The 26,277-nt window shown below is 41.3% G+C and overlaps 1 protein-coding gene across 5 annotated transcripts in view; it reads left to right on the top strand.

Moving 5' to 3' along the window:
* LOC131037815 (beta-hexosaminidase 1) overlaps positions 1-26,277 on the top strand; it is a 144,028-nt gene that overhangs the window by 5,478 nt on the left and 112,273 nt on the right. For 4 of the 5 annotated variants that reach the window (XM_057970026.2, XM_057970025.2, XM_057970027.2 and 1 more), the window contains 5 exons: positions 148-278; positions 5,556-5,572; positions 7,033-7,081; positions 7,238-7,282; positions 22,142-22,242. In XM_057970026.2, the coding sequence (XP_057826009.2) occupies positions 148-278; positions 5,556-5,572; positions 7,033-7,081; positions 7,238-7,282; positions 22,142-22,242 (343 nt within the window). The remainder of the gene's footprint in view (positions 1-147; positions 279-5,555; positions 5,573-7,032; positions 7,082-7,237; positions 7,283-22,141; positions 22,243-26,277) is intronic. The other variant, XM_057970028.2, reaches the window with a different exon arrangement.

Genomic DNA, 26,277 nt, shown 5'->3' with positions numbered 1-26,277 from the left:
TTCATTTCCAAAATTTCACTATTGTGCATGAGAATAGGTTACAAATGTGTGTGGGCGTTTCAAATTTGAAATGTTCACTCTGTTAATATCTATTCAATGTGCAAGATAAGAAAGTTGGTAAGATAAAACTGGTCTTATGGATTGCAGAATGTGTTCCATTGGCATATTGTGGATGAGGAATCATTTCCTTTAGAGATTCCTTCATTCCCTGGCCTTTGGAAGGGTTCTTACACAGGATGGGAGCGCTATACATTTGATGATGCCCATGACATCGTGGAGTATGTTACAGTCTCCCCTATGCAGATTTTTGTTTATTGGGCTGCCCTTGATTTGCAATTTTGCAGTAACTACTGTACACAACTAAAGTGAAAATCTGTTGTCAAGCATGATCTCTTTGTCTTTCACTTTGATTATGAAAATCTGCATAATTGTGCAAGAATTAATGTTTCATGGGTGAAATTTTGGTGTTTACACAATTAGCATGATACTTGAAAAAGAACAGCTTCTCAGAATCTATGCTTGCAAGATGCAATGGTTTAAACTGACATTTGTGCATGCAGAAACCTTTACATTCTTATTACTGCAATGATGTATCCATGAAAATAAATTTATGCTCTTAAGAAACTCATATATTAGCTCTATGTAATGTCCCCTACTAGGAGGCTGCCGATTCCCAATGATTAACATACATCATTATGCATTATTATGTCTTAAATCAGATTATCAAAATTAAGGAACTATTGAGATTCATAATACATTTGACAGTTACTATACTTAAGCCCCAATCCTTACTTCTTTCTTAATCATCAACCCTAATGGAGGATGGGGAATTACTTGTCATAGGGCACTTGGAAACCAGTCTACAAGTAGGCTTTCTCTAGGTTTCAGGACTCCGTCCATATCCCATCTTGGGCTTACCTATCTTGTGAGGTATTACTCCGCCTTTCCCTAACAAAACCAACCTATCCTCATGAGGGGCACTAGTGAATGATTAAGGAATGCGCTATGGGTATATTAACTTCTAATGTAGTATGAATGTATATGAAATTAAGTATGACTGTCATACATATTGCAGTCTATATTAATATTACTATTAAATTCTGCATAAGCACATATTCAGGCTTCATATATTAAGCACATCCCCATGCATACCACCGAGAACAAGGATGTTACTGCATGTGACTTTATAACTGTTCTGATCTGATTTGATCGATGGTGATGTCCCTGGAGGCTTTTGATTCCTTCCTTTATATCTCTCAATGTGAGGGACAAGTCACACCTCTTCATCATGTATGCCCTTTGGCAAGAGACACACCCTTTCACCATTAGCACCCTTTAAAAGAGTGCAACTCTTCATTATTTCTGCCCTTTGAAAGGGACACAACCTTTCACAATCAGATCTGCACTTCTGATTCCCAAATTTGTCTCCCCCTCAAATGAGTTCTGTTCTCCCTTTTATACATCATATTTGGGGGAGTCACAACTTATCATTTCATGCCTTTTGACCATTCATTAACTCTAATCAAATTTTAATTATATACTTTTATATTTTAATTTAATTTTAATTTTTATTCTTTTGTATTTTAATTTTATTATTATTATTTATTATTAAATTATATTTCAAAGTGGGGACATTACAGTCCACCTTACCGAAGATTGCTTGTCTTAAAGCAATGATCATGGATTGTTCAAAATGTTCTCCATCACCTTATTCTTCTCTTGAAATACCTTTTATAAAATCTTCAGTTTACTTAAGATTTCCTTGTATCCTTTATCTTCTAATCGCTGCAGGCTGAGAAGACATATGAACTCATTGTTTACATTATTCTTCCATGTGTAATTGTTGCCAGCTGATCATGTTCCCATCTTTAACAATGGTAATCCAATATTCTTCTACCACTAATCATGTCTTAATATGGGGTTGCTCATCTTCCATATTAAATTGTTGTAGACCATCACAAAATGATTCCCACTATGAAATGACTTTGCAAACACCCATGGAATAAACATGCTGGAAACACATCAGGTATGAACCAAACACGGAGCATACACATGAAAACATGAAACATACACACGGATTCACGCAAACACGGAGTATACACATGAATTTATGCAAACACGGAGAATACACGTGAATACATGTATTGTTAGATCTCATTGACTAGAATGATCATTGATTCATCTTTACCCTGCAGGATGGCAGGATCAAATCTCTGATATTAATTGTAATGGCCCCTTCTGGGAGGCTGCCAATTCCCAATGGTTAACATACATCACTATGCATTATTACGTCTTAAATCAGATTATTAAAATTAAGGAACAATTAGGATTCACAATACATTTGACAGTTGCTATACTTAAGCCCCAATCCTTAACAATTAGGATTCACAATACATTTGACAGTTGCTATACTTAAGCCCCAATCCTTAACAATTAGGATTCACAATACATTTGACAGTTGCTATACTTAAGCCTCAATCCTTACTTATTTCCTAATCATCAACCCTAATGGAGGATGGGGAATTACTTGTCATAGGGCGCTTGGTAACCATTCTACAAGTAGGCTCCCTCAAGGTTTCAGGACTCCGTCCATATCCCATCTTGGGCTTACCGATCTTGTGAGGTATTACTCTGCCTTTTCCTAACAAAACCACCCTATCCTCATGAGGGGCAATGGTGAATGATTAAGGAATGGGCTATGAGTAGACTATATTCTAATGCATTATGAATGTATATGAAATTAAGTATGACTGTCATACATATTGCAGTCTATATTAATATTACTATTAAATTCTGCATAAGAACATTATCAGGCTTCATATATTAAGCATTTAATGGCCCCACTTTTAAATAGAATTTAATAATAAAATTAAAATATAAAAGAATATAATAAAAATATAATTAAGTTAATGAATGGTCAAAAGACATAAAATGAAAAGTTGTGACTCCCTCAAACATGAGATATTAAAGGGAGAAGAGAACCTCATTTGAAGAGGGGATAATTTGGGAATCAGAAGTGCAGATCTGATTTAAATAAGAAGTGCAGATCTGATTGTGAAAAGTTGTGTCCCTTTCAAAGGGCAGAAATAATGAAGAGTTGCACTCTTCCAAAGGGTGCCAATGGTGAAAGGGTATGCCTCTCGCCAAAGGGTATGCATGATGAAGAGGTGTAACCTCTCCCTCACATTGAGAGATATAAATGGAAGGAATCAAAAGCCTCCAATGAAAGCACCATCGATCAGAACTGTTATTAAGTTACAGACAGTAACATCCTTATTCTTGGTGCTTTGCATGGGGATTATGGAAAAGAAAGGAAGAAGCATACACAGCAGAGATTATTGAATCACAGGATAAATATAAATAACAACCTTAAGATAAAGGAGAAGCATCTTTAATAATCAGTGAACTGAAGGGATCAAGACCAGCGGAACACCAAGACATAAATATACAATAGACTGCTGCATTAGGCAAACTGTGAGAATTAGAAATGTAAAGGACCAGCCTGCATTACAACCATATTATCAGTTAATGCAGATCTGGTATGATCTTCCCTATTCATGACTTTATAGCATAATATACTATAATTGAAGATCGAATGTCTATTAAGATTATACAATACCTTGTGGCCAATTATATTGGGCATATCATTCTTGGCAATAAACAATGCAATAAGAATTTTTATATAATTACATAATTATGAATGATATACGTAATTTTTTTTATATCTAGCATAAGGAACAATCAATGATGGACAATTGTATATATTGAGCAAACTACCATGATAGTAATATAAGGAAGTACATGGAGGGAGAACGGTGATGAGGTCCTCCTCTAGGTAGACCACCTCATGGTAGTTGACCGATGGTCCCATGAGGCCAAGGGGGTGAAGACAGAGTCCACCGCTCTTGGACTTAGAGGGGAAGGACGTTCAGGACACCCTATTGTATCTTTCCAAACACTATCATGGTTGATTATTGAATTAAGGGAATTCTAACCACAAGAGAAGGATAAGGATGGAATTGATAAAGGGGAATGGTGATAGGATACCTCACTAGGTAGACCACCTCATGGTAGTTGATTGATGGTCCCATGAGGCCAAGGGGGCTCTGGCTTTCACTCTGTTCTTGGGCCTAGGGTAGAGAGTGTCTTGGACACCTTATTGTTCCTCCTTACTCTTAATTTCTTATGGTTGAGTTTCGATAAGGAATTGGACAAAAACTATGGTGAAGTTAATGTTCCTAACCCTAAGTATAGAGAATTTATGCTTAAATGTCATTCTTAGAAGATTCATATTATTAATTATATACATTTCAATGGTTTCCAAACCTATTGCAGGATCTCAATCAGGTATGCATTCTGTTCCATTTATTGTTTTACATGGAAATGATGATTTAGGGCAAAAATTAGGGTTTTTACTAAAAAGGGACATTACAAAGCACATCCCCATGCATAACACCAAGAACAAGGATGTTACTACCTGTAACTTAATAACAGTTCTGATTTGAGCTGATCGATGATGATGTCCTTGGAGGCTTTTGATTCCTTTCCTTTATATCTCTCAATGTGAGGGAGAAGTCACACCTCTTCATCATGTATGCCCTTTGGTAAGAGACACACCCTTTCACCATAAGCATCTTTTGAAAGAGTGCAACTCTTCATTATTTTAAAATTTTTGCCCTTTGGAAGGGACACAGCCTTTCACAATAAGATCTGCACTCCTTATTTAAATTGGATCTGCACTTCTGATTCCCAAATTTATCCCCCCTCAAATGAGTTCTCTTCTCCCTTTTATACCTCATATTTGGGGGAGTCACAACTTATCATTTCATGCCTTTTGACCATTCATTAACTTTAATCAAATTTTAATTATATTCTTCTATATTTTTATTTTAATGTTAATTCTTTTGTATTTTAATTTTATTACTATTTAAGTTCTCTTCTCCCTTTTATACCTCATATTTGGGTGTCAACTTATCATTTCATGCCTTTTGACACCATTCATTAACTTTAATCAAATTTTAATTATATTTAATTATGTTCTTTTATATTTTAATTTAATTTTTATTTCTATTCTTTTGTGTTTTAATTTTATTATTATTATTTATTATTAAATTATATTTCAAAGTGGGGACATTACACTCTATCTTTGGTCATTTTTACAGTCCTTGCAAAGTTATGTTGGGGGTCCCATGACCTTTGCACGATCATTGGAATTTCCATTTTGTGTGAGTCAGAAGCTTGATAGGTTCTTAACTTTTGTCATCTCATATTGCCTATAGGTAAACCTTTGATTTCACATTGACAACTGTTATGTTATACTAGTGTTTGCCAGATTAGACAAACATTAAACCCAAAATAGCTTCTATTGGATGTGACTGTTCATTATCAGAGTTTGTTTTCTAAGTTAAGTTTCTGTTTTCAAAGCACAAAAGAAATTTTCATATCTGTTTTTTCAAGGATTTTGTCAGCAACTTTTCTAATTTCTCTCAATGGATGAAATATCTCACTGGCTGTAATTTTAGCTTCTCTAATATGTGATTGGTTATGATGTGAAGGTTTGCAAAATCAAGAGGTGCGCACCAAATCCCTATCTAAGTAAAAAGCACGTCACATGCTGGTATAGCTGTTCTGTGATTTCTTGTTTCCATAGCTTGATCTATTTTGATATTAACAAGCTAATTATAGAATTAGCCTCTATCAATTAGATTTATCATAATCAATATAGTTTGAATTTAATTATTATTTAGTTCGTGCAATCAGATTGCAATTTAACTGTTCTTTTGAACTGCTTAACCGACTGGCAAGTTCAAATACATGATCCAACGACATACAAGTTGTCAAAGGGTAACAGATTCCCTAGATTATCACACTGTTGCTCTCTCTCTGGATAAGAGACATTCATGTTTTTAGGTACATCTTTGTTTTGTTGTAATTCCAGACATACATAGGACTCTTATCTCACTCAGAGCACAGGTGTTTGGTTAGTAAATGACATTGAATTGATGTTCTCAAAATGTTTAGAGGAATTAATTTATGCAATGAGATCCTTTCTGTGTGATGATTACTGCATTTTTGTGTTAAAATTTTGATGCTACAATTTGGAAGGAGCTATGAAAACTGAGCATAAGTTAGAAATTCTAAAAACATTATTTAGCCTAGCGAAATTGTGGAGTTCCTTCAAATCCATCATGTGTGATATACTTTTACAATGAGGATCAGAAAACAGAAATAGAAAAAGTAAATTGAACTATGTTTTGAATAAATGGAATACAGACATTCCCCAAGCAAGCATGTCATGAAGTGATATTGGAAGAATTTTTTTGCTAATAGATTTATAAAGAAACTGCATTAGTTTGTTCCTCGTTAATATGTCATTTTGCATTTCAAAAAGATTTAACTAATTTTATGAGAATAATTTGGGAGTGCTCAATATTTCTTTGTTGCATGAGCATCTCTTAGACTTGAAATGCTGAACATCATCTTACATTTTAAAAATATTAAGGATTTGCAGTAAGGAAGCCTGAGAAATGGCTGCCTGGAAGTACAGCATGATTGCAGCTTGGTATGGCCTTCTATTCTGTTAAGTACTACTTATCCTTGTTAAAGTGTTCGAGAAATGTTCAAATATTTTGCTTGGCATAAGAATCTTGTGGATTTGAGTGGTCTGCTTTGGTAGTGATAATCTGCTGCCTTCTGAGATTCATATGGGGAGACTTCACATTTGTGTATCATGAAGAGTGGACTTTGAAGGTGGCCTGAACTATTGTCACATTTGTTAAATGAAAAAAAAAAAGAGCAGCTAAATATGGGCCAAGTGACTGTTTTCCAGTGAATGATAGTATCTTTAGGCATCATCAGTTGCGAGCATCATCTGACTAGAAAATTCATTTCCATTTATGCTCTTTTTGGTCCTAATCACTATTGTTCAACTAATAATTTCAAATCTTGTGCACAGTTTAATTGTTTCTTCGCATTATATTGTCTTTGGTTTTGAAATAGAGAAATGAGAACTTGTTGTTCTGTTTATGGCAGGCATCAATGTGATGGCAGAAATAGATGTTCCTGGTCATGCAGAATCATGGTGAGATAATCATATGTTTTCAGATATTTCTATTCATATGCAGCTATCGTGGTATTCATTTTTATGTCCATATATTTTTGACGTGTTTTGATTCTTGTAATCACCCAAGTCATAGATTTTCATAATAAAGTTTAAAGTATTTTTTGAGGAAGCCAGGGAGTTGAAAAATATAACTACATCAAAGATCATGCATGTGAAAAGGTGATCTTGTGGTTATCTTCCAATAATTTTTGTATTTGAAAATTTGAATTTCCTTTTGTCTGCTATGTAATTCATTAAATAACATTTTTCTTTCATTTATACATGTACTTTGGATTATGAGTTTCAGTTTGACACCAGGCACACACAATGTGTTTTCCATACACTCAAAAGTTGTTAAGAACTAGTTACAGGCGTACCAAAGTACATCAAAACAAGAACTTTCTTTCTAAGATTACTTTGCCGTGTGGGCTTATGCAGACAAATAGGGTTTTGTGATGATTGTGCTCCACAGCGGGTAATACTATAAAACCTACATGATGAGGGAGGGTATTATAATAATAATCAAATCTCATATAGAAGTTACTCAAATGGTGAGTTGAAGTTCCATTTGACAATTTCCAATGCCCTTAAATATCAGAGGTAGCTCACTACTACCCATGGTGCCATGGTGCCTTGAAGCCTCCTTTACACTAGTGTAAACACTAATATACAGTAACACCTAGGCATGTAACTACTACCCGTAGTGCCTCATATCCTGCTTCACCATGGGCACAGGCTCTTTTGTCACCCTTTGCTGAAACTTAATTACTCAGTACAATCATATACCCCATGGCGTATCCTTATTCAAAACACATACATTAAGAGACCACACACTTAGCCATGTGCAAGACAAATGCAAAATTTCTTCAAAGTTGAAGTGCAATTAACCCTAAGGTTGTTGGCCATTGTCATAATCTTCATTGAGGAGGTTAGAGTACTAAAATGTGTTATGTTATGCTACGTACATGTTAAATTCCTAACCTGAGGACATCCTAGGAGGATTAAGTGCAAAGACAAGGACTCCTAAAGCAACTAAGTGTTTGTGTAATCAGATACAAATTATTTTGTAATGATTGATGAAACATACTAAGTAATTTAATAATAATGACTAGTGACTAATGTACGGTTGTGTTCCAGCTTGCAGCCCCAGTTTTCAATGTCAACAAGTTTCTAGTAATACCCTTTGATCCTTATTTGAGTAATTATGGTTTTGTGTTCAGAAATCAAAGCTTAAGTAGAGAAAGTGGTCAAAGTTACATTTATGGTTAAGTCAAAGCAGGTTTGAAAAGGTAAATGTAATGTCCCCTAATTAGGTATGCTTTAATTTAACCCAAATTTGGCCAAATCTATAAATAAGTAATTGGGTTTTATAGGCGTACCTTTGTATATTGTTTTCCTGCAACAAAATTAGAGAACAGATATGAAATAATACTTAAACTGAAATATGAATTATATTAAATGATATCAAATCTGCTATATTAATGACTGTTAGAATTAATTTTTATTGAATATGATCAGATTATTATATTTCCTAGATGAGATCAGATTATTATATAAAGTCAGTTTGTAAGTCAGTTACTAATCAATTCCTTTAGTCCATTAGTTGGATAGGGTGTCCAATTGTTAATTTTGTGCCCTAGATCAGTAATCAGATTTATGTCTTTTAATTATGCCCTTGTTTGTTAATCAGATTTGTAATATTTTATTAAACCATAATTCAGTAAACTCAGAAATGAAACAAGTAAACAAGAGACAAATGCAAATACCCTGGGAAAACTTCCAAGGAGGAAAAACCCAGCATTAAAGACCCACAGGTCAGATTATATATTCTCTCTTAATTGCACAAATACAATACTTAGCTTGCTTTTCCAGATCTGATCCCTTTTGTATGTCAGATCTGCATTTCTAAGCACTTCAAGTCTGCACCAAAAGAGGCCTATATCCTCTTGGACAAGTTCGCACAATCCTTGGATAAATTCGCACTTTTATTAGTAGAGCTAATTCGCTGATTGCATTGATGATTGAATTGTGTTTGCACTTTAACTTTATTTATATGGATCTTTTGACCAAGGCTGGCCTCAATCCTTTTTGGCGCCAATTTATATTTTGTGGCGTGAGTCCTTTTTTGGTGTAGCGTGGAGGATGGGGTTGGACTTGTCTTGGGGCCACGCTACCCCTTAAGGATAGGACCCAGTCCTAAATGGGTTCGGATGTTGCCTTAAGGCAATCCGAACCCATCTTTCCCTAGTTATAAACAACACCAATATCTCCCTTGGCTTCACATGGCAGGTGTTAGGCATCCATCATGGAGTGGCGTACCCAGTGAGGTGTTCTATCACCGTTCCCCCTCATCACAACTACCTTCTCTCTTAAGCCCAAGAGCAGATGCTTCACCCCTCTTGGCTCCATGTGGTAGGTGTTAGGCATCCACTATGGAGTGGCGTACTTAAGAGAGTCCCTCATATACAATGAATCATTTATTATATTTATTCAATTCATCACATTATGATAATCCACTATATCTGATATAATTGTCACATTCCATTATATTACATTAGTGCCTTGTATTGTGTTATCATCAATATTTTCTGTTAGTATCTTTGTATCATTATGAACCATTTATTGCCATTATTCCATTATACTGAATTTATTATTCCTTATATTATTCGCATCATATGGAGTTGCAGCATTACAATATTTTGTGCAGCCTGAATTTAATTGTATCATGTATTCCAGAATTAATGTGCAGATATATATTTATACGTCCACGTCCAGTCTGACACTATTATCATTTTAATATTATCTATCTAATTTCTCTCTCAAATTAATATCATATTAATGCCCTCTATTTGATTAACACTATACACAACAGTTACCATTAATGATATATCTATAAGATTTAATATAATTATAATTTGTTGACTGCTATACTTTAATATTCTAACAAAAATTGGTTTTCTACATACCTGTTGCTGCCTGCTCCTATTTTTCTATTCTGGTAGACCTGAAGATTCTTCCCATGCTCCTTTCTTACCTTACTGGTAGACTCAGATCAATACCCCGTGTTTATTCCCTCCTGGCAGTTTCTATGTATATTCCTTGCTGGCAGACTTTATTTCCTCTATGTATTATGAATATATATGAAATTAAGTATGACACCAAGAACCAAGATGTTACTGCCTGTAACTTAGTAACAGTTCTAATCTGATCTAATCCATGGTGATGTTCCTGGATGCTTTGATTCCTTTCCTTTATATCTCTCAATGTGAGGGAGAGGTCACGCCTCTTCATCATGCATGCCCTTTGGCAAGGGACACACCCTTTCACCATTAACATCTTTTTGAAAGAGTGCAACTCTTCATTATTTCTGCCCTTTGAAAGGGACACAACCTTTCATAATCAGGTCTGCATTTCTTATTTAAATCAGATGTGCACTTCTCATTTCCCAATTACCCTTTCAAATGAGGTTCTCTTCTCCCTTTTATATCCCATTGTTGAGGGAGTCACAACTTTTCCTTCCATGTCTTTTGACCATTCAGTCCTCAATTAAATTTTAATTAATTATATTTAATTATATTCTTTTATATTTTAATTTAATCTCTAATATTTAAATTTTATTATTATTATTTATCATTAAATTCTATTTCAAAGTGGGAACATTACAGTAAAGGTCGTTTTCTAGGTTACTGCCAATTGAAACACCAATTTTGTGTACAAGATTTCTGTGATCATTTTCACAGAGAAATCGTTTTTGGAGTTGCTCATATATTGTCAGTAAGGTATGTGACTCTACCCTTATCCAGATTTGAACCTGTGATCTCCACTATAGAGTATCCATGATTCCATGCCTTCACCATTAGACCAACACAGCTGTAAAATGTAAAGATCATACATGAAAAAGATAAAATAGAAGCCGAGTAAGATCAACAGTTGACAAGAGAATTTAAAGACATGAGAAAGAAAGTGATTCATTCCTCCTTTTAGTCCAAGTTGATTAGAATTTAAAGATACATTTTGAAGTTCAATGAGAATCATACAAATTACAAGAGAAGTTACAGGATTTAAGGACCAGTTTGACCCTGTTTAAACTCATAAATCCAGATTGAAGCTCTACTATTTGAGCTGCACACTAAAAATTAAACATGATCTATATGTGAATGAGATTGTTTCCATTTACTTTTATACCTACCTTATGAATTAATTCCTGTTAGCCGCATTATTGTATACGGGAATAAGACTAGTTAATTAAGTTGTAATTGGGTTTGTTAGTTGGCAGCCAAGGGGTGGTAGTTGCGGTGCGACGGTTGGCACTCGCACCCCCTCAGTATCTTTATATACTTCAGAATGTAACTTGCAACACACGAATTATGAATGGAATAACATATCTGATACGTGTCTGATATCTATGGCATTATTCTGCATTACGTACTTTATGCTTTAAGTATTCACCCGAGAGGGCAAACATTTGGTGCCGTTGCCTAGACGTACTCGGGAACGGAAGACGCGGATGGCGCATGGACACGATGGGCCTACCCGTTGGTGAAATAAACCTAGAGGCCGACGACGTGCAAACAAAACTTTACACAGGAGAAGATACAACAACAAGAGAATTTTCAATTTTGCTCCAGGTAGCCATCCAGACCTACGTCCGACGAGAGGCGGTGGAGGCGGAAATCCCACCCAGTGTCGTGTGGATAGCGTTGGAGGTGAGCCCGGCAGTAAATCGGCTGATGAACCATCTTCCCCGGTTACTTGCACAAGCATCGTTGGCACAACAAGCTCGCTTGGAGGAGACTGCCCAGGAAGAGCAACGCCAACAAATCCTGCAACAGTACGAAGGCAGCAACCGACGGGAAGCGGAACGGGATGGCGCCAGGCTAGGAGGGAATTGAAACTTGAACTTTATATAAAAGTGTCATCGACACAAGATTGTATCCGACAAATGAATTAATAAAGACGTAATTTTGTTTATGTATTGTGAAGTATGAAAATGTACGGCAATTAATGCCCAACCTTTTGAATAAAGATAGAAATAAGAAAGCAGAAATGGATGAGTGGGAGGCCGTGCAGAGGGCCTTGATTCTGGAGCAATGTGTAGAACGTAGACGGAGGCTGAGGCAACTTGCCGAAGGACGACCTGCCGAAGGGTGGCCCGAGGGGAACCAAGGAGGTGTCACGGAGGGTGCAGAAGCCGATGAAAATTTCTACGTGTCGCTAGAGCATCGTAGGACGCGGAGCCATGAAGAGTTTCTGGAAGAAACAAGGTTACGGCGAAATCTAGTCGAAGAGACTCGGGATCAGTTTAGAAACTTATCCCTTACACCACGGAGTGAAGATCACCAACGGGAACAAGGAGTGGGCACGGGTGAGAGTGAAGGGGAGGGCAACCGTACGGGTGTAGGTGCCACACACGACATGCAAAACACCGTACCTCCAGTCGCCCACGTAGGACACACCACCGATGCCACTGGAGGAAGCAGCGCAGGGTCACAGACACAGGCACAGCCGCCCCCAAGAAGACGACCCGGGATGGCGAGTAAACAAAAATTGCCAAAGTTCACAGGGGACGGCAAGGAAGATCCCTTACGACACTGCCGTACATATGAAACCATTTGGTCCGCCAACGGAGTGACAAACCAGGATGACTGGGTACAACAGTTCCCAGCCACGTTACGTGGAGTTGCCATAGATTGGTACTCCGATGTGGAGAAGCAAAAAGTGGCCACGTGGGCTAATCTACAGAAGGAATTCACGGAGGAGTTTCGGCTCCATGATGACAATGAAATTGTAATGGAGATATACAGTACCAAACAAGGTACCAAGGAGATAGTACGGGCATACAGCAGGAGGTTGAAGGAATTGCTGGGTAAAATGGAAAGCCAACCAGCAGAGGGATTGAAGAAACGATGGTTCGTTGAAGGATTGAAATCCTCCCTACGGAAAAAGATGAAAATTGTACCCTCGATGTCATATGACAACGCCTATAATAGGGTGATGGATCTAGAGAGTGAATACAAAACATCAAAGAAGAAGAAAAGTAATAAATATTCATCTGACGATGATGAAGACTCTGACGGGGAAAGCAGCAGCAGTGGCGAATTGAGTAAAAAGGTGCACGGTCTCCAAAAGGACATGGAACGAATGCTGAAAGAATTCAAAGCCATGAAGGGGAGTACAAGTAAGACTAAAGAAAACGACTTGTGGTGTACCGACTGTAGGAGTGACGGACACACCAAGGGGTCCTGCCCCAAGAAGGCTTTCTGCGACATTTGTCAGATTGCAGGCCATTTGACAAAGGAATGTCCCTACAATATGAAAACCAGGAGCCGACAAGTTCTCTTCACGCAAGAGCAGCCGGCCGTCAGAACTTCGCAAACCGCCAACAATAGTGCATCATCTGGCGGATATCGGAACAACCGGCGAGGGGGGAAAACCAATAATAATAATAGGAGCCGGATCCAATATGATGCAAAGGGACGGTCAATGATCTAGTGCCGAGCCTGCAATCAATGGGGCCACTTTGCCAGGGAATGCACCTCAGAAGAAACTCCACAAAAACTATGCAAATGGTGTGGGCCTAGAGACTACGATGATGGAACTTGCCCAAAGTCAGGAGTGAACCTGCTCAACATTGACAGGACAGAGGAACGGGTATTGGCAATCACATGGTCACAGGCAAAGAAGGCCACATACCTGGACCCTCGCACGGAGAAGCAACGGGCACTGGAGGCCAAGGCTGAAGTGGCGAAGGAAATGTTGGCACAAGGGAGCACCCAGGAAGCGGTAAGTACTTCCTGCTCTGAGGCGGAGGAAAATATCCTGAAGCAAATGCTGCAGATTGAAGTACCTGTGAAGATGAAGGACCTCCTGGAAACGATGCCGCAATTACGTACGACACTCCTACGTATGGTGCAAGTAACTCCGCACAGTCAGGCGACCCGGAATACGGATGGTTCTGGCAGAACACCTATAGACCCATTGGTCTTGACACTATACAGTGGCCAGCACCCGGTGGTGGTAGAAATGGGAATACTTGGCACCATTTTGACTGACACTATTGTCGACGGCGGGTTGGGAGTGAATGTGCTTCCGGAAGAAACCTAGAAGCAGCTTGGCAAGCTGACACTATGGCCGTCAACCTTCAACTTACTAGGAGCGGATCAACATGGTATCAAACCCCTTGGAACGCTCATGGCGCAACAAGTGACCATTGGGACACAACCATTTGTCCTCGACTTCGTGGTGATTCCGCTCGCCAAGAAAGGATACGACGCCATTCTGGGCAGAGGGAGGTTGGTGGCAGCCAGAGTGAATCACAACTGGAAGCGTAACACGTTGTCAATGGAGAAAGCCAGGCGAAAATTTATTATCGACCTGAAAACACAACTCGTGAGTGAAGAACTCGCGTTAGAATCAGAATCAGACGGCAAGGGCGGAGTTGACGGAGGAAAGTACGGAAGGGAACCGAACGAAGAAGGCGTCCTGGGAATCCAAGGATGTTCCAAGGACGAGACCGATTCCCTTAATGGGCTCTTCCACTGGCAAATGGAGGACTACGAGCTGCTGTATGGGTGCAACATGTTGCAGGTTGATGAGGAACCGGACGAGAACGAATTTCCGCCAGCGTACGGGGAATACACCGAAGGGGATGCCCCGGTCAACGAAGTACCAGCGCACAGGTTTGACATGACGAAACCAATCCGGTACGAAGAGTCCGTAAAACCTACAAACCTCGGCATAGAAGCAGAGCCAAGGAACATCCTGGTTGGCGACGACTGGAATCCAGTCCTGAAAGCCGCCGCGTTTAAAATATTTATGGAATACAAGGATGTATTCGCTTGGATGTAAAAGGACCTCAAAGGGGTGCCACCAGAATTGTGCGTACACCAAATTTCACTCGTACTTGGGGCCGTACTTGTATGGAAGAGGCTGTACAGAATGAATAAAAACTATGCGGCGAGAGTGAATGATGAAATTGAACTTTTGCTCGAAGTCGGGATTATTTTTAAAGTGCAGATCAGCGAGTGGGTGTCGCCCATAGTGATATCCCTTAAAAAGGAGGCAAACCAAATCTGAATCTGCGTGGATTTTAGATGCCTTAATGCGGTCACCATAAAAGACCCGTTTCCAATACCATTTACGGATAGCATCTTGGAAGAAGTGGCCGGTCATGAAATTTATTCATTTATGGATGGATTTTCTAGGTATAACCAGATATCCATTGCCGAAGAGGACAAATTAAAAACCACCTTCATAGTGGAGGATGGCGTGTACGCGTATAATCCAATGCCGTTCGGATTATGCAACGCGCCAGCGACATTTCAACGGATAATCCTTCACATATTTGAAAAGATGTTAGTAGGGAACTTCAGGGCGTTCCTTGATGACTGGTCCATCTACAGTAACCAAGATACACATCTGGCCGCACTTGGCAAATGCATGGAGAGATGCAGGCGAGCTCGCCTAGCACTCAATCCCAAAAAATGCAGATTCATGGTGCCTCAAGGGAAGCTGTTAGGACACACAGTGTGTAAGGCTGGACTCAAGACTGACCCAGACAAGATTTGGGTGATAGTGGAAATGGAGGCACTGACAGATGTCACAGGAGTCAAATCCTTCCTAGGACACATAGGGTATTACAGGCGATTTATCAAAAATTTTGCTCGAGTATCCTGCCCTCTGGACAAGCTGACAAGGAAAGGTGAACGGTATACATGGGGGACGGCTCAGGAAGAGGCCTTCCAAGAACTGAAGTCACGGTTGGTGGGTGCGCCAATCCTCACATATCCTGACCGGGACAAAGAGTTCCACGTACATGTTGACGCATCCAACTTTGCCATAGGGGTCACACTGGCGCAGGTTGGCGACCACGGGCTAGATCACCCTGTCTACTTTGCAAGCAGCCTCCTGTCGAAGGCAGAGAAAAATTATAGCACCACAGAAAGGGAAGCCCTCGGGATGGTGTACTCCGTCCAGAAATTTCGACATTACTTGCTGGCCACCCCGTTCACATTTTATGTGGACTACCAGGCGTTAATGTACGTGGTAAACAAGCCAATTATCCAAGGACGAATCAGCTGATGGCTGCTATTGCTGCAGGAATTTACATTTAACATTATCGTAAGACCTGGGAAGAGCCATGTGAGAGCTGACCAGCTGTCGAGAATCCAGTCAGGAGAACCAGCCGAAGGAGTGAATGAAGATTTTCCAGACGCTCACTTATTTCGCATCGCAGTTCTCCCCGCCTGGTACGCAAGCGTGGGGGAATACTTGTCGACATCACGGTTTCCGAGGGAGATGCCACCAGGAGAAAGAAGGAAACTGGTACTGAGGAGCAGGACATTCCAACTCATTAATGGCCTCTTGTATAAAATGGGACCCGACCAGATCCTACGACGATGCGTCCTAGAAGAGGAAATTCAGGGCGTCCTAAGGGAAGCACATGAAGGGCCCGTAGGTGGACACATGGGGCCCGACACCACGGCGAGGAAAGTTCTGTTGGCAGGACTGTGGTGGCCGACACTACATAATGACACCAGAGAGTGGGTGACGAGCTGTGATACATGCCAACGGGCCGGACGACCATTAAAGAGGGATTTTATGCCTCTCAACCCATCGAATGCCCAGGAATTGTTTGAGAGATGGGGATTGGATTTCATCGGACCATTAAAACCAAGTAGAGCCTGACGATGCAGATACATTGTAGTGGCAACATAATACTTGACCAAGTGGGTGGAGGCACGGGCCTTACCAGACAATTCGGCGGTCAATACAGCAAAATTCATCTATGAACACATCATTACACGGTATGGGATTCCAATCCAACTGAAGAGTGACAGAGGAGGACATTTTGTAAATCACATAATCCGATTGCTAACAACGGAGTTCAAAATTTTCCACTCCTTATCAAGCCCCTACTATCCGCGGGCGAACGGGCAGGCCGAGGCGACCAATAAAATAATCATGTCGGTGATTTATAAGTCTTGCGGAGTGGAGAAGGATGACTGGGAGGAGCGCCTACCGTCAGTACTTTGGGCATACCGAACAACTTACAAGGTAACTACTGGACAGACTCCCTTCTAGCTAATGTATGGACAAGAAGCCGTGGTGCCAGTTGAATTTATGGTGTCGAGTCTCCGGATCGCCATCAATAATCGACTTGGCGACATGGAAAGCCTGAGACAGAGACTACGCTTTGAACAAATTGGATGAATGAAGGATGATGGCTCAGTGGGCGATAGAGACAGCCCAGCAAAGACGGAAGGTTTGGCACGACAAGCATCTCCGGCGAATGAAGTTTACTCCTGGGCAGTTGGTGTTGAAATTCAACGGAAGGAACGAAATCAAACCTGGGAAATTCAAAGTGCGTTGGCTAGGGCCCTTCAAGGTACGCGAGGTCAATACCAACGGGGCAATTAAGTTGTGGATGCTGGACGGGGAAGAGATACCAGACGCCGTCAATGGGTTGAAATTAAAAGTTTACCACGAACGGATGGAGCCTGGACCATCCAGTCAGGATGCTTGATAGACTAAATCTGAAAAAAAACAAACAAAAAAACAACCGTACTGTACTGTTTTTTTTTTTAAAAAAATAAAAAAACGTACGCTAACCGTACCGTATGGATTAAATAAAAAAGAAAAAAAAAGAAAGAGGGGGGTGGGGCCACCGTACGGTGGGGCCACCGGTGGTGGATGCCACCGTGCGGTGGTCACCGCACACCACACACCGCACAAATAAAACCCCCGCCGCATAGCGAAAAATAAAACAAAAACGACACGCCCGCACACGCCGTGCAGCCCGCACCCGCACAAGCCCGCACACGCCGCACAAGCCCGCACACGACACACAACCCGCATAAATACGCACAGCCCGCGCAAGGCCGCAGCAGCCGCACAAGAGGAAACACCATACGCGCAATCCGAGGAAGGTTATTTGAAAAGTGACAGACGAGTTTTTGTTTTTTAAAAAGGTTATAAAAGCAGAATTGAAGAAGTAATCTGGGACTAATGGACATAAACAGGAACAAGGCAGATTGGCGGAAATGGTTGCAGCCGTTAGAAGACAAGTTGCAGGGAGGGCAAAAAGAAACGAGTGCAGACACAGGCAAATGGATTTTGCCATCTGGGGTGCGTATTGCAGGTAGCCTCGGTATGAGCACCAGTCAAAAAAGCAAGAAGCATCATCCCAAACCCTTGGCGACAAAGGACAAAGATGAAATAACGGCAGATAATATTATGTTCGAAGGTCTAAATGGAATAGACTGTCGGAACTGGTGGGCGAAGACACCTTAGGATGATCTGATTAAGAAAAGCCTTCGCCAGGCACAGGTACACTGGGTCGTCCAGATGCCAGTTTTTTCTATAAAGGACTTTGAGGTGGTTTTGCGTGCCATGATTGGCAGCTATGACAGACATCGCCACCAGTCGGTATTTGATTATCAACACCAGAGGATAATAGTGTCATTCACGAGTCCACGACAGACGAGTTCACTAGGGTATTTGGCATACCGGGGGTGAAAGGGAAAAAAATAGACACTTCACAGAAAATATCCCCAGAAAATTGTGCCACACTACTGCAGTTGATGTTGCGCGATAACCTTACCCAAGGAGAAAAAGATAGCCTCAAGAGTGCAGGCAAGAGTCGGGGGGTGAAGAAACAATTTTTCGCCAAGGGAGTATGGTGATGCCTGTTGTCGGTGGTGAAGAGTCGCCTCACAGGTGCTAGCCGTGCGTCGGACATAGCCATTGCACAGATAGTGTTGATGAATGGGCTGCACAATGGAGTGGTATATGATTGGGCGTCACTATTGGCGGATAGGATGGACGAGTTCATGACGTTGCAATACAAAAAGTTCTACATGCCGCATCACGCCATTGGATTATTCCTTGACGCAATCCGCACGCAGATCACCCCGGGCTCACAGCCATTGGAGCCGCAGGGGCGTGTTGCACCAGACCAGCCGCCCATATTCTATTGGTCACACTTGGACGTCTTGGCACATGGCACGTTTGGGCACAAAAAGAAAGAAGGCCGCCATGTCCGATATGGAGTCCAACACAGAAGAGTCCGAGGCTGAGGATGCAGAAAGTGGCAAGGAGGAATCCACAGACACCTCCCAGGTAAGCGGAGGGAGCTTCCGACTGACAGGGAGAAGAGGTGACCAGTTGCCTGAAGAGGGGGTAGTGGAGTCGGCAGGTATAGTAAGGTCTACTGTAGCATCACAGGTGCAGGTCCACTTTACACTAGCCCGCTTACCGGAGACTTGTCAGTTGGTGGTGCTGCGGTCCTTCGGGACAGTGAGTGTAGTCACCACGGTACTAGTTCCTAGCTTCGGGCAGCCTCGGGTGACGATAGCCATGACACCACCACGGGTGGAGACCTTGGCGAGTGCAGAGGCTTCCATGGTGCACGATGTGCCGGATGTGACAGGACAGGATGTGCCAGGGTTGCCTGGATATATGCAGGAGGCAATAACGGAAGCAGGCACTCTTCATGATGACCTCATTGCCTGGTTGAGCCGTTACCAGATGGCACCCGTGGCACTCGCGGGAGAGGCCACTCTATCCCCAGGGCGGACCATGTATTCCTTGGATGTCATTGATCTTGAGGAAGGGAGTTCTCCGAGCAGCAGGGCGGTTCCGAGGGTTGCCTCACCCCCTGCGGTGGTAGTCACCAGTTAGTACAGAGCAGAGGGGGTGCCTGTGGGAAGTCAGCAGGGTGTAGAGTTGGAGCAGTTTATTATCGAGATGACTCTGGGAGCACAGCGGCTTGTGTCATCTGCCACGCTCTAGGCCGATGCGACCATGGTTGAGCGGATGGAGGGGTTGTTGACCTTTGCCCGCATTGGATGCCGAGCTGAGTTTGAGAGGTGTTTTGAGTGTGCCGGGTGGCCTGACACGGAGAGCCTGGCGATGCTGGAGGCTTGGCGCCTCATTGAGGGGGTTGGCGAGACCGGGATGCAGTCGTTGGTGAGAGAGGTAGAGCAGGCCTTTCGTGAAGGTTATCTGGAGCTTCGAAGGACACAACAGACAGCAACCACAGTTGAGGCTTTACGGGTGGCAGCAGTAACCGCTCGGGAGGAGTTGACTACCAGGTTTCGAGAGCTCGAGGCTACTATGGCACAGACCCAGACAACTCTGGACACTTTAGTAGCAGAGAAGTCTGCCTTGCTGATACAGTTGGAAGAGGAGAGGGCATCCAGGGAGTTGTTGGAGGCTCGATTGGTCAGTGCCCTGGAGAGTGTCGACAAGAAGGATAAGGAGGTGCTGGAGGCAGCCCATATGGTAAAGACCGCTATGGAGCGGCAGCTGGTCGCGGAACGGGATTTGAAGAGGAGGACAGAGCAGGTATATGAGCTCCGTGGGCGCTTGGCGTCCACCGCTACACCACCACCGGCGCCTTCTTCATCAGGGATGCCTTCTGCACCCCCTTAGTTTTTTATTCTGGGTTTTGCAAGCTCCATGTATTCTCCATTTTGTTGTAAGTCGCCTGGAGACGACTTTTCTTTTTCGGGGGAATGATGTTAGCCGCATTATTGTATACAGGAATAAGACTAGTTAATTAAGTCGTAATTGGGTTTGTTAGTTGGCAGTCGAGGGGTGGTAGTTGCGGTGCGATGGTTGGCACTCGCTTCCCCTCAGTATCTTTATATACATCAGAATGTAACTTGCAACACACGAATTATGAATGGAATAACATATCTGATATGTGTCTGATATCTATGGCATTATTCTGCATTACGTACTTTATGCTTTAAGTATTCACCTGAGAGGGCAAACAATTCCATCATTCAATGAAGAGTGTTCCTTGTAAATGTTTGTCTATCAAGGTATGCAGGATAACACAGTATTACTATTTTGTATGTTTCAAAGCAAGTTGCAGCTTCCTATTGAATGGATTTGTGATAAGTGATCCTCCTAGGACACCCTGCATCAAAAGTTAATTTAATTTGATATCCACAGTAACTACAATTTTCTCATGGAATTTATTAACAACTTTTTGTTGAATTGTCAAAGTTCTAGTGCTGTAATAAGAGAGCATTCTAAATATATCTTCAGGTAATCATGTTAGGGAATTCGCAAGTATTAATGCTAGGAGAAATTTCAATTTAGAATTCTGAAGACTATCATGGTTTGGCAAAATACAATCACAAGTGTCTCTGACTAGATTGTCAAGTTATGCGTTATTAAGATACTTAATTGCATCTTGCCTTTCATTAGCTATTCTCTCTTGGTTCTTTTATCTCTTCTCTTCCCAGTTTGTGTCATGCAGGAGAAACAAAGTCTGGTCTCAATTGTCATTCTCTTGTTAACTTTTTTTCTGATGAGAATATAACGGGTTGTCCTTATACTGTCATATTATAAATTTATAAACTAAATTAGGGATTGACTACTTGTTTTTGGTGTATGTCACCTTGCCACCACATCCCCTGCTACTGCTTCTTTCACATATTAACCACTTTATGTACAGGGATGCATCCCTACCCCTGGCGCCATGTTATAATATTCTTAATCAGATGCTGTTCGTACTTCCTAGTATTTTTGCAGGAGCTGCTAGGCATATGCCCTTTTTGAGTTAATCTATCTCACACAAAACTTTCCTGGACATATTGTTTTAATATTAGGTATCGCAGCATTGTTTGTATTCTCTGGTAAATGAATAACAGTCATATGAAGCTTTGTTGTTGAGACTCCATACTATGCTTATAGAGTAAGATAACAAAATTACTGCATTAGAGTAGTCAGTTCTAACACTTTACATATTGATAAGTAAAAGTTTAACACTGGATTTTGTGGTACAGAGTTTAAATTTCTCTGAAGTATTGATATGTAATCACTTGCTATTGTACATAAAGTACATGAACTATGGTATATTTTTTAAAAATTTGCTAGTTTACCAATAACTTTTCCTTAGTGTTGGCATGTTTTTGCTTGCTAAAGGGTGTTTACATGTAAACTAAATGGTGTATACAGTCTCATTATTTATTTTCCTAAATCTGTCATCCCATTACTAACTTGTGTTGACTTCCTACAATGTAGGGGCGTTGGTTACCCTGATTTGTGGCCATCTGCTGATTGTAGAGAGCCTCTTGATGTTAGTAAGAACTTTACGTTTGAAGTGATTGCGAGCATACTTGCTGGTAATTTTCCTCTTTCTGTTTAGCTACTTTTCTGGTCTTAGCTTCTGTCCTTTCTGTATAAAGTCAACTTTTGAACATAAAATGAGTGCACTCTCCAAGCTGAAGCAAATTTACTTGGAATCCGTTTCAGTAGAGAGAGATTTAATATCTTTGGTGAAGCCTTTTCAATGATTTCACTTCTTCACCAGTTCTTGGTTTCTTCTAGAATGTATCCCTTTGTGAATCTTGTTTGATTATTAATGTGATTGAGCTCTGTGTTGCACCCGTACGAAAATATATTTTGTCAACCTTATCAATTGAAAACTTCATTTATCTACCCTTTGTGTTCCAAAGTCTTATCTTCTATGCTTCATTCTGTTGGTTCTTCTTTTTAACCCCACATGATCATCAATTCAAACACTTGAAGAATAATGAAGAACGTTAAAAAAGTCTATACATGCATTGGTGACAAGCCAATGGATTGGCGTGTCGAAATCCTTTAGCATGAACCAAAGCAGAGGATGGTGATACAGGCACATAAAGGAGATTGCAAGTGTACCTCAACAAAGAAGCCAAAGAATTTAAACAATTCCCACAACGTATTAATGTGTGCCCAAAATCTTAGGCACACCAATACAAAAGGTTAGTATGATTAGCCATGAGTAATGGTACATGCTAGAAAATTGGTTTTCATCTATATTCAAGTCTCAAGAAATGCAAAAAATGGGTCTAGCTTAGGAAGAGGATGTGTTAACATGAGGTTTGGAGAAGAATGGAAAACACTTGAACAATGAAGGATACACACTAAAGAAAAGGATGATGTAAAGCTAGTGTAGAGATGTGTGGAAGGGATTGTAGGTGTGCCATTCCAAGAAAGAAAAATAAGAAGTTATGGTTGCTAGTGTATTGGTGTGCGCCTAGCTAGCGGCACACGCATTAACAAAGGGTGAAGTTTTCTAAAACTTACGGCTGTGAGTATTGGTGTGCGTGAAGGAGGAAGGTGCACCATTACAAAGGAATTATAGGATGTGTATTATGAAGACTAGTAGCACTTATGTGAACTCAAAAATGCGCCTTGACAAGGGCATGTGAGGGATGGACGTGCCAAAGAGGCATAAGGAATACATTTTGCAAATTTCTAAACGTTCCAATTCATTGGCATGCACGAGAGTGTCAAGGTTTGCCAACAAAGAAGACTCTTAAAAATGCAAATGGAAAAGGCTTGGCCGCACTTGTGTAAGGTTTCTAAAAGAAAAAAATATCTTTTTATGACTAGTGGTATCCACCAAGGAGCAAGTTCTCACCTTAGCAAAGAGTAGATTTTTTTTTTAAATGGCAAGTATATTGGTGGTGTATGCCTCTTATTACATAAGTTTTGGCACATGATTTAAAATAATTCAAATTTATGGTTGCACACTGTTGTGCCTTGCACACACTCCTCGTCGTCAACAGGGTCCCCCCTTTCTTTTATGGTTTTCGTCTCGCCCCCGGTGTGGGATTTTGATTTTTTATTCGCCATGGAGATGCAGCAGGTAGTAGTATGAGGAAATGATCCTGCAAGAGAGTAAGCCCGCCCGCTTCCTTAAGTCCTGAGGAGTTCGTATCAAATGTCAGGCATGATCCGGTCCATGATGAGAGGGTTGAATCATGAATCGTATGAAGAGATAAGGTGTTTGTTAATTTAGATCGCAAGGCGAACGGTGAACGCAAAGAAGGAGAAAATGTCAGAAAGTCTCGTACTTTTAATGTTCAAAATTCTCACAAAGGAGACTAATTTCGGCATAAGTTTGAATTTTGGCTAAGTTGGCCGAATTGCAGAAAACGAGACTAATTTTCGCATAAGTTTGAAAAATCGGCTAAATAGGCAAAAAATGTCAACTATTCATACGTTTTGCAAAAGGGCCTTTTGGGCCGAAATTAACTTTTAAAAAAAAATTGCAAAATAAACGCCTGGAGCCTAAGTTTGAGAAACTGCACAATGATAAGGTAAAGCGTTAACTTTTTAAATTTTACAAAAGCCTTCCTTGAGCCGAAAATGCGAAAATGAAGTAAAGTGAAATTAGCTTCAAACTTTACAAAAACCCCCCTTAACCCGAAAATGAGAAAGTAAAGCTTTTAACTTTAAAACTTTTCAAAAGGGCCTTTCAGCCCGAAAATGGAGAGTAAGTAAAAGGTAATTTTCGCATAAGTTTGCAAAAGGCTTCTTTAGGCCGAAATTTCGAAAAAAAACAAACTTTAAACTTTAAACTTTTCAAAATGGCCTTTCAGCCCGAAATCACTTGATAGGGCGTTTTATAAACTTTTCAAAAACCTCCCTCAGCCCGAAAATGGAAATCGCGGAAATTGTGAAGGGCTATTAAAACTTAAAACTTTGCGAAAGTCTCTTTTATCCCGAAAATCGCATGAAGGAGGCGTTTTAACTTCAAAAAATTTGCAAAAGTAGTCCTTGTTGACGGGAATAATCATTATGTTATGTTGTTATATTATGTTTATGTTGTCGTCGGTAATAATGAGTTACGGCGGTCAGTTAGTTAGCCGACGGGTAGGTAGATGGAGTTGCGACGGTTGTGTCGCACCCCTTCGGGTATTATATATTGTGTACCTTTTCTTCGAAAGGAGCATGTTAGTCGTGTCAAATGTAATGTTATAAGCACATGATGTACATGGACTGTTGAATTAATATAGAGACTGGTTATTTAATGTATTTCCATTATGTTCTGTGCATTTACTTTCTGCATTTAACCGTTTACCCGAGAGGGCAAACATTTGGCGCCGTTGCCTAGACGAACTCGGGAAGGGAAGACACGGATGGCGCACAGACACAATGGGCCTACCCGTTGGTGAGGTAAACCCGAAGGCCGACGACGCGCGGACAGAACTGTACACGGGAGAAGACACGGCAACGCGAGAATTCTCGATTTTGCTCCAGGTAGCCATTCAGACATACGTTCGACGAGAAGCAGCGGAGGCAGAAATCCCACCAAGTGCCGTGTGGACAGCGCTGGAGGTTAGCCCGGCAGTAAACCGGTTAATGAACCACCTCCCCCGGCTGCTTGCACAGGCATCGCTGGCACAGCAGGCCCACCTGGAGGAGATTGCCCAGGAGGAACGACGACAACAAATCCTGCAACGCTACGAGGAGAACAGCCGACGGGACACGGAGAGAGATGGCGCCAGGCCAGGAGGGAATTGAACTGTGAACTTCTTATTTTCAAATAAAAGTGTCATTGACACGAGTTGTACTTGAGCAGATGAATTAATAAAGATATGTTTTGATTTAAGAATTGAGAGTTATGGAGATGTGTGACAATTAATGCCAAACCTATTGAATAAAGATAGGAATAGAAAACCGGAAACGAACGAGTGGGAGGCTGCGCAGAGGGCTTTGATTCTGGAGCAGCAAGTAGAACGAAGACGGAGGCTGAGGCAACTTGCCGAAGGACGACCTGCCGAAGGGGGGCCCGAGGGGAACCAAGGAGGTGTCACGGAAGGTGCAGAGGCCGACGAAAATTTCTACGCGTCGCCAGATCATCGTAGGACGCGGAGCCACGAGGAATTTTTAGAAGAAACAAGGTTACGGCGAAATCTAGTCGAGGAGACTCGGGATCAGTTTAGGAACTTATCCCTCACGCCACGAAGTGAAGATCACCAACGGGAAGCAGGAGTAGGAGTGTGTCAAAACGAAGGGGAGGGCAACAGTACAGGTGTAGGTGCCACAGGCGACAGGCAAAACACCGTACCTCCAGGACACACCACCAACACTACCGGAGGTAGCAGCGCAGGGACACAGCCACAGACACAGACACAACCGCCTCCAGGAAGACGACAAGGGATGGCGAGCAAACAAAAGTTACCAAAGTTCACAGGGGACGGCAAGGAAGACCCCTTACGGCACTGCCGTACATGTGAGACCATTTGGTCCGCCAACGGAGTAACAGACCACGATGACTGGGTACAGCAGTTTCCAGCCACGTTACGAGGAGTCGCCATAGATTGGTACTCCGATGTAGATAAGCAAAAAGTGGCCACATGGGCTACCCTACAGAAGGAATTCAC

Source organism: Cryptomeria japonica, chromosome 1 (assembly GCF_030272615.1).
Source record: "Cryptomeria japonica chromosome 1, Sugi_1.0, whole genome shotgun sequence".
NCBI lineage: Eukaryota > Viridiplantae > Streptophyta > Pinopsida > Cupressales > Cupressaceae > Cryptomeria > Cryptomeria japonica.
This window is presented reverse-complemented; position numbering and strand designations above follow the sequence as displayed.